The 8,352-nt window shown below is 59.1% G+C and overlaps 1 protein-coding gene across 7 annotated transcripts in view; it reads right to left on the bottom strand.

Moving 5' to 3' along the window:
- The window catches only part of PLEKHG4 (pleckstrin homology and RhoGEF domain containing G4), a 21,783-nt gene that overhangs the window by 12,606 nt on the left and 825 nt on the right, over positions 1-8,352 (bottom strand). For 3 of the 7 annotated variants that reach the window (XR_001881514.1, XR_001881513.1, XM_017852287.1), the window contains exons 1-17: positions 7,319-8,338; positions 7,056-7,151; positions 6,857-6,980; positions 6,679-6,772; positions 6,219-6,296; positions 6,027-6,140; positions 5,757-5,855; positions 5,515-5,663; positions 5,222-5,360; positions 5,005-5,121; positions 3,404-3,586; positions 2,645-3,147; positions 2,324-2,570; positions 1,509-1,598; positions 1,206-1,427; positions 943-1,113; positions 685-862 (exon numbers count right to left, since the gene is read on the bottom strand). Coding sequence is in view for 5 of the 7 variants with exons in the window: in XM_017852287.1 (XP_017707776.1) it covers positions 685-862; positions 943-1,113; positions 1,206-1,427; positions 1,509-1,598; positions 2,324-2,570; positions 2,645-3,147; positions 3,404-3,586; positions 5,005-5,121; positions 5,222-5,360; positions 5,515-5,663; positions 5,757-5,855; positions 6,027-6,140; positions 6,219-6,296; positions 6,679-6,772; positions 6,857-6,980; positions 7,056-7,151; positions 7,319-7,820 (3,106 nt within the window). In the remaining 2 variants the exon portion in view is untranslated. Of the gene's footprint in view, positions 1-684; positions 863-942; positions 1,114-1,205; positions 1,428-1,508; positions 1,599-2,323; positions 2,571-2,644; positions 3,148-3,403; positions 3,587-5,004; positions 5,122-5,221; positions 5,361-5,514; positions 5,664-5,756; positions 5,856-6,026; positions 6,141-6,218; positions 6,297-6,678; positions 6,773-6,856; positions 6,981-7,055; positions 7,152-7,318; positions 8,339-8,352 lie in introns of those variants that run through there. The other 4 variants (XM_017852284.1, XM_017852283.1, XM_017852286.1 and 1 more) reach the window with 4 other exon arrangements.

Here is an 8,352-nt window from a genome sequence, read left to right on the forward strand (position 1 = left end):
GGCCGGGCGCGGTGGCTCAAGCCTGTAATCCCAGCACTTTGGGAGGCCGAGGCGGGCGGATCACGAGGTCAGGAGATCGAGACCCTCCTGGCTAACACGGTGAAACCCCGTCTCTACTAAAAGTACAAAAAACTAGCCGGGCGCGGTGGCGGGCGCCTGTAGTCCCAGCTACTCAGAGGCTGAGGCGGGAGAATGGCGGGAACCCGGGAGGCGGAGCTTGCAGTGAGCCGAGATCGCGCCACTGCACTCCAGCCTGGGTGACACAGCAAGACTCCGTCTCAAAAAAAAAAAAAAAAAATTAGGCATGGTGGCACAGGCCTGTGGTCTCAGCTACTTGGGAGGCTTAGGTAGGAAGAATGCTTGAGCTCAGGAGGCAGAGGCAACCATGAGGAGAGATCATGCCACTGCATGCCATCCTGGGCGACAGAGCGAGACCCTGTCTCCAAAAATAAAAAGATAGAGACAGCCATGATGCCCCTGATACTCAGAGAAGTTCATGTTGTATTCAAAGTCAGAGGCAGTGACAGCAAGGCTGCCTGGCTTTGAATTCCTTTCTACTGCACTGGTGGCTGTCGCTGGGCCTCCTCCCCACTTCCCAAGCTTTTCCAGGTCCCTGGGCTCCTGTGGGTCAATGTAAGCTCTCCAGCGAGGGGAGTGTGGGGTGAAGGAGGGGCAGAGACCCACCCTTGTTGTGGACGGCCTGCCTCCAAAGCAGGCGGGAGATGTCAGCTGTCCAGGCCTGCTTGATGGCTAGGCTGGAGGCCTGAAGCACAAAGGTGTCCCTGGCCTTGCGGCGGCGGAACCAGATCTCGAAGCGCAGGTTGCTGTCCCCACAGCACTCAGTGAGACCAAGGTCTGCCATCTGTGGCCAGCGGGGAGAGAGGGGCTTGGTAAGGCATGGGTCGGGAACATAAGTGGCGGGGCCGGGGTGGGCAGGCCTACCTTGAAGGAGCGCTTATAGGCAAATGTGTCAACCCCTGTGGGCCCATGGCGAGGCTTGCTAAAGAGCAGCAGCTCCTCAAAAAGGAAGATGCGGCGCACGGACTTGTGGCGCCCAGTGCGCACCACAAACTGGTCCTGTCGCACCAGCTGCCCCTGTTCCTTGAGGTTAACCTGCAGAGTTGGGGGCCAGTGGGTGGCTGGCCTCTTCTGCCTTCTTCTTCCACACCCACCGCCCTTGCCCATCACAGCTTGGGATGACTCACATCACAGCCCTGGATGGCATCCATGGCCAGCAGGTCGTTTCCGTGCCGCAGCTGGAAGTGCACAAGGCTCTGGGCCTCCCTCAGCGCACTGAGCTCCTGCGTGGGGCCCCCGCAGGCCCGTGCCAGCTCCTGCAGCAGCAGCGCATACTTGCCCATGCGCTGGATGGGCTTTAGCAGGTAGGAGGCCAGGTCCAGGTGGTCCCCCAGAGCTTGCTGCTTGTCCTGTGGGCGGGTGGGAGACCACTGAGTGATTTGGGGGCACTCCCCGCATCCCCTACTCTTCCTAGTCTCAGGTTCACGTACCTTGAAGAAGGTGTGCCCATAGCTGGACATCAGGGCATCGGAGCGAGGCTTATTCTTGCTGTAGAGCGCGTACATCCCAAACTGCACCCTCTACAAGGACATGTGGCTCAGCCCCAGTGCAAAGGGGCCAGCTCCCTAAGGCTGGCACAGGCTAGACTACCCTCAGCTTGAGAGGACCAAGATGCCAGTATACGGCTTCCAGGAAGGCCTCCCCCTACAGACCCAATCTGCCCTGCTTTGAACAAGGGGTGATCTGGCGAGAACAGTACTGGGCAGAGGGGGGTATGCCCACAGGCCCCTGAGGAAGAAGCCCCTTGCCCTCGGACTGAGCCCTTGCCTTCAGCTCTGCTCCTCCCATGGCTCGAAGAGCTCACCTCACTTGGGACTGTCCTGCTCACTATACTCAGCCACCTCCTTGGCAGGGCCGCTTCCTCCACACGACCTTGCACTCTGGGTGGGACACTCACTCCAGCCCCTCCCCTATTCCTCAGCTTAAACATCAGCCCCTCAAAGACTTCCTCTTGTACCAGGTGTCCTGGCACCGCACTCAGGCCCTCTAAAGTGGAGCCCCTGCCCTGCCAGTAATTCACAAGCATCTATTCTACTTATTTTCCTCCTAGCCCCAACTATAATCTACAAGTATCGTTCTTGCTTCTATGTCTCCTCCACTGAACTAAGAGCACCCTCAGGTGCAGAAGCTTGCCAGTCTTGCTCATAGCTGTACCCAGCACAGGGACCGGCACCAAGTATGTGCCCAGCAGCAACTTGGGGAGTGTGGCAGAATGAGTTGATACCATGTGGCCTGTCGGGCTTACATGGCGCAGGAAGGCATAGGCCACTCGTGGTGGGTGCCGGGTGCAAGCCTCCAGCTCACGCAGGAAGAAGTGGCAGTGGAAGTCCCGCAGCTTCTCCAGGTTGCCGAAGAGGTGGGCACGCTGGCCACGGAGGCCCTGGGGCACATCGGGGCGATCCAGCTCGGGGAAATAGTTCTCCATAGTATACTCTAGAGCCCGGACATACTCCCGCTCCGTGGCCACCATCTCTGCCAGCACCAGCTGTAGCCTACCAGGTATGGGGAGTCAGGACCCAAGACATTTCTCCTCTACTGCCCTCCCCACCCTGCCTACTACCCACACCTGTTGGGGCTCCTGGGGTCAGAGCTGCCCGGTGGAGGCACAGTAGGGGATGCCTGGGGCGGGGCACCTCCTCCAGCCTCTGGTCTGCGGCAGGCAGCAATAGTGGCCGCGTGGTGGCGGTGGCGGGCAGGTTCACTGAGACTCTGCCTCAGATTCCGATCGAAGCTGTAGGCCTTCCTCAGGGGAGGATGGGCAGATGCAGTGGGGACCTGGCTGACACACAGGCTAGCTGTGCTGCCCACCGGTGGTAGCTTCAGTGAAGCCTCAAGCTTTTGGTCCAGGGCTAGCCAGGTGTCCTGGCATCGTGCCCAGGCCCAGCGGCACTCCTGGCGGATGGCCTCTGAGCCCAGCCCCGTGGCCAGAGCCCACATCTTTCGGAAGTGGGCAGGAGGCAAATCAGGGTGCCTGGTCCAGTGCAGCTGCAGCTGCTGCAACACAACCCCTGGGCGTTCCTGCTCCAGCTCTGCCAACACTCGCTGCCCCTCCTCAGCCCACATCGAGGCCTGCAACACCAGGGCCGGACAATCATTAGAGGAGAATCCCGCCAAGCCCCACTGGACACTCTGCTCCTCTACCCACTCCCCATCCCCACAGGATGCTGCCCAGGACACAGCCCCAGTGACTGGGTTTTAGGGTCAAACTGAAGACCAGGGAAGAGAACAGGCAGCATGACCAAGAAGAGCTCACGCTCTGCTGAAGCTGGGGCTGCCACCCTTCCGGCCTCATGGATCACTTGGAGCTGGGGAGACTCTCACCCACCTCCCTGAAGAGCTGAAACAGCCTCTCAGCATCCGCCAGCCGCTGGCACCGCTGGGCCAAAGCCCTAGAGAATTCAGTCAGTTGGGCTCGCAGGGCCAGAAAGCGTGCCCCAGGGGGGCCCAGTTCAGCCGCCTCCCAGCCAGTCAGTGGCTGCAGAAACTTCTCCCCTTGCCTGACCTGCTCCTGCAGAGACAGAAATTAGTCTCAGCCAGTCCAGGCTTGGTGATTCAGCCCCCAGACCCAGATCCTTCCTGCTGACATATCGACATGTCCCCATCAAGTCTGTCCTGTGGTGGAACACCTACCCCTTATCTCCCACTCGCCACCCACATCCACTCTCCTTCTCCACAGCCAAATTCCCTACAGGAATCGTCTATCCTCACCATCCCATCTCGCCCTCCACGCCAGCCCTCTCTAGCTCCACTCTGCCCCATCCCCAGCGCTTCTCAGGCCTCACTGACTCCACCTCTCAGCGCCATTCAGCCCACTCTCTGCTGGGCTCCCCCGGCTCCTCCCCATGCTCCTGATTCTCCTCACTCTTCTCCGGTGGCTCGTCGTCCTCCCCTTCCCTCACCTAGGCCATTAAACACTGGGGATCCTGAGGACAGTGCACTCAATCTCCCAGGCACTCTCATGTAACTGACTTCAAACGTCATCCAAACACCTGGGCCCATCAAGTGATCCTCTCCAGCCAGACCTCTCCTCTGAGCTCCAGGCCCAAGACCCAAGGGCCCTCCTCTCATCCCTCACAGCCATCTCAAAAGCATGCCCAAGACTGGACTCTTGAATGCCCTTTCCCCCAGATGACCTCGTCTCCTAGTCTCTCAGGGAACAGCGCCCATTCATCCTTGCAACATCCCCGTCCCTTACCTTCCCACACGGGTCCACAGCAAATCCCATCAACTTCTCCAACCCGTCTCCCCTGCCACTATCCTGTCCAGAGAAGGCATTATTTCCCACCTGGACTACTGTAATTGCCTCTTCACTGCACTCCCCATGCCCATCCTCCAAGTCACTGTCTACTTGGAAACTAACGTAATCTTCCTAGAATACGGATCTGATTATGTGGCCTTCCTGATTAAACTTTATACTGACTGCTACAAGGGCCCAGTGATGTGGCCACTGACCAGGCTTGTCCCACCACAACTGCCCCCACTCTTTCTCCCTCTCTGCTCTGCACTTCAACCTCACTGGCCTTATGATTCCTCAGGCACACCACTCCCTCCTGCCACAGGACCTTTGTGCATGCTGTCTTCTAAGCCTGGAATATGCCCCCATCCTCAACCCTCTTCTGCCTGGTTGACCTCAACTTATCTTTCAACTCTCAGCTCAAAAGTCACCCAAAAAAAGCTTGCCTGACACTCCTGCTGGGTAAAGTCTTGGTTATACCCTCAGGCAGAATCACCTGCACTGATTCTCTCCAGAGATCCTGCCTGGGTTTACAGGCACATATATGACTGTGATTAGTTATAACTGATATTCTCTATGGGACTATAAGGTCCAAGAGAGCAAAGGATTGAATTTCTTTCACACAGTTCTGCATTCCTAGTTCCTGGCATTGCATCCCAATACCCATGGCATGAACAAGTGACCACACATACCTGAGCAACCTCGTACAGCTCCCGAAAAGAGCCTTGGGCCTGGAGCAGCATGTCCAGCGAGGGCTCCCCAGGCTCCTCCAGCGCTGGCCAGCCCACCTGCTGCAGCCACACTTCAATCTGGAGGGGCACAAGCAGGGAAAGGTGAAGAAAGCTGCTATGGATTGGGGGCTCACATTTGAGATCGGGGCAGGGCTCACTCTGGGCAAGTAGTTCCGACCTGGTGCAGTCCGCCCTCCCGGGCCTCCAGTGTTTGGACCAACTCTAGGGCCTGTATTCGCTGGTTGCTCTGTAGGGTCAGTTGGTGCAGCAATCCATCCACCCGGTCATATAGCTCGTCAGCCTTGTCCATTGCTGTCCTGGTGTAGGGTATACCATCTTAGACCCCCTGCCTTGCACCACTCCACCCTGTCCTGGCACCCACAATCCTGCCAGTTTCTGAGCTAGCCAGATGAGTCCTGGCATAGAATATGGTGGGCTTGGGCAAGATCTGGGGGCCGGGCTTGCACCCACCTGTAATCTGGACTCAGGGTCACCTCTGGGACCTCTTGCTTCAGCCATGTCAGCTCCCGGCCCCCCTGGCATTGTAGCCATGCCAGCCGTGGTGAGTCTAGCACCTGCTGCATCAGGACCTCTGTCTGCTGTAGCAGCTGACCGACCTCCTGTGATTGAGGGCAATAAGCAGTGGAGGTGGCCGTGGGAGAGAAGGAGGGAGACAGGGAGCATTCATGGAGGGATTGGGAGGTGACACTCACCCCAGACTCCATGGGTTGGGGCACAGCCTTCACACTTTCGATGGCCCCCTGGAGCAGGGCACAAGCTGCCTGTAAGTTCTGCAGTAGGGCTTCCAGCCGCTGTAAGCAAGGGCAGGCATGACTGGAGCAGCACGCAGTGTTGCTCCCGGGCTTCCTGGGTTCCAGGCCACTGCAGCCAGCTTTGTGCTGTTCAAGCCAGTCCCAGAGAGGCTCCTCCACAATCCCAAGTTGCCTATATAACTGCCCCCACGCCCCGCCCAGTATACTGACCCTCCGGAAATCCAGCCAGGCCTGGTGGCAGTAAGGCAGGCCTCCTCCTAGTGAAGTGGGCAGCCCCGCCGTTGGGATGTGGGTCAGAAGGCTTTGAGAGGGCAACTGCTCCAGCTACAGGAGAAGGTGTTGTGACCCAGGCCTAGGGAGGAGGCACCCCGCCTCTACCCCTAGCCTAACTGGGCTTAGTACCTGCAGCCCGGAAGGCACTTCCTTCAGCAGCATGCTTCCCACTAGCAGCACCTGGTACACGGCCCCTGGGGCTGCTTCCTGCAAGGAACCTGAGCTCAGCCCTATCCCCAACTCTACAGAAAAGAGCACAATGGCTCATGCCTGTAATCGCAGGAATCTGGGAGATGAGGCAGGAGGATCACCTGAGTTCAGGAGTTCGAGATCAGCCTGGCCAACATGGTGAAACCCCCTCTCTACTAAAAATACAAAATTAGCTGGGCATGGTGGCAGGTGCCTGTAATTCCAGCTACTCGGGAGGCTGAGGCAGGAGGATCACATGAACCCGTGAGATAGAGGTTGCAGTGAGCCAAGATCACAACACTGCACTCCAGCCTGGGCAACAGAGTGAGACTCCGTCAGAAAAGGAAAAGGAAAGGAAAGAAAAGAAAAGGAATGAGGAGAGCTACAATCCCGTACTCACTTGTAGTTGGCTGAGCCCAGAGAAGAGGGAAGAACTTGGGGAACAAATTCGGGCATCAACTAGCACTGTCAGTCCCAGTGCCTGTACTTCGGGCCTAAAGGGGTGAGCTTCAGTTCAGTACCTGACTCCCAGTCCTCACAGCTGGCTCAGGCTTAGTCTCCCAACCCCGCCCTCAAACCTGGGGATGCTTCGCAGGTACAGCAGGAGGCGGATGAGTTCCTGGCTGCTGCACTCAGGCTGAAGCCAGGCTGGGCTGTGGGCACACAGAAGCAGTACTGCCCGGCCTTGGACATCCCGAGTCCCTGTGGGGAAGAAGCAGTGAACTCCTGCCCCATTGGGCCACTCCACCTCCACCGCCTCTAGGCCCTCCCGGCTACCTGGCAAGGTGGCCATACCACTGGCCAGCAGCTCCCAACAGAGGTCTTGGGCCAGGAGGCAGTCAGCAGGCTTAGGGAGGCTGGATCCACTGGGGGCTTGGGAAGGGAAATGACTTGGGTCTGCCTTGGGCCACCTATCCAGAGACCCCTTCTTGGATCCCAGCTTCAGCCTGAGTAGGGTCAGAGACCTCCAAGGTCTTGACGCTCATTTCTCCAGGCATCCCTATTCCCTTCCCAGACTTCCCTAGCCCAGCCTTCCTTACCTGCCTCCAGCAGCTTTGATGATTTATCTGATAAAGGGTCTCCAAGGCCCACAGGGTTGCTGTCCAATCCCCCAGGGCTCAAGCCAGATGGCATCACCCTGCTTGGACCTGGGTCCACTACCAACCCTACCCCTGGGGTGTCACTCTCACCCTGTGCCAAGTTGAGGTGGGAGGACATGGAGCACAGGAGGCTCTCCACTCCAGAGGGACCTGGCCCTTCTGACAGGACTGAGGAGCTTTCTACTTTGCCCCTCTGGGCATCCCCCAACTCATCTGCGGCCAGGAGTAACTGAAGCTTCCTGGACAAGGGGCTGCCCTGTAGCCCCTCATCCTGGACGGCCCCGGTTGGTGGTCTCGGACAACCCGGGTCCTTAACATGCATCTGGGAAGCAGGTTCCTCCTCTTCCCAGGCATCCCTGAAACTGCACACAGCAAATCTCCAGTCGGTGGCATGGCCCTGGTAGTCTGGGGACTCATCCCCATCCTCCAGGGGCCTTTCCATCACGCCCTCCTAAAGGTGGGCCTGCTCCCGGCCAGTGGGAGAGGGCTGAGCCTCAGTGTGAACCAGGCTGAAGACAGTCGAGTTGGATTCAGTGGGCAATGCAGGCAAAAGGCATGGGCCGCAGGAGGTGCCAGTCTTAGTGCCAGAGCACAGGAACTGCAATTCAGGCCTGGGGAGAGGGAATAATGTTAGGGGCGTCCCTCTGTCCAGGTCCCCTGTCGGACGCTCGTGGGCCTCTGCTCCGTGCGCGCCCACCCTCAGCGTCCCCACGGCCACGCTCTGCAGGCCCATGCCCGTCGGGGCGGCCCCGCCATGGCGCCACGCTGCCTCGTATTCGCTCTCCCGCCGTCCCCGCCAGGCCCTGGCCTCGTTGTGGGGCCTGGCGCGCGCCCCACGTCGCCCTCTGGCGACACTCACGCCCCTGGGCCGAACAGACGGCGGCCTCGACGGCGAGTACAGCGTGCCCGCGCGGCGTCACGGGGCACCACCTCCTGGCCGCTGGGGAGGGCAGGGCCGCCGGGGCGCGGCGCCG

Source organism: Rhinopithecus bieti, unplaced genomic scaffold (assembly GCF_001698545.2).
Source record: "Rhinopithecus bieti isolate Rb0 unplaced genomic scaffold, ASM169854v2 scaffold_34281, whole genome shotgun sequence".
Taxonomy (NCBI): domain Eukaryota; kingdom Metazoa; phylum Chordata; class Mammalia; order Primates; family Cercopithecidae; genus Rhinopithecus; species Rhinopithecus bieti.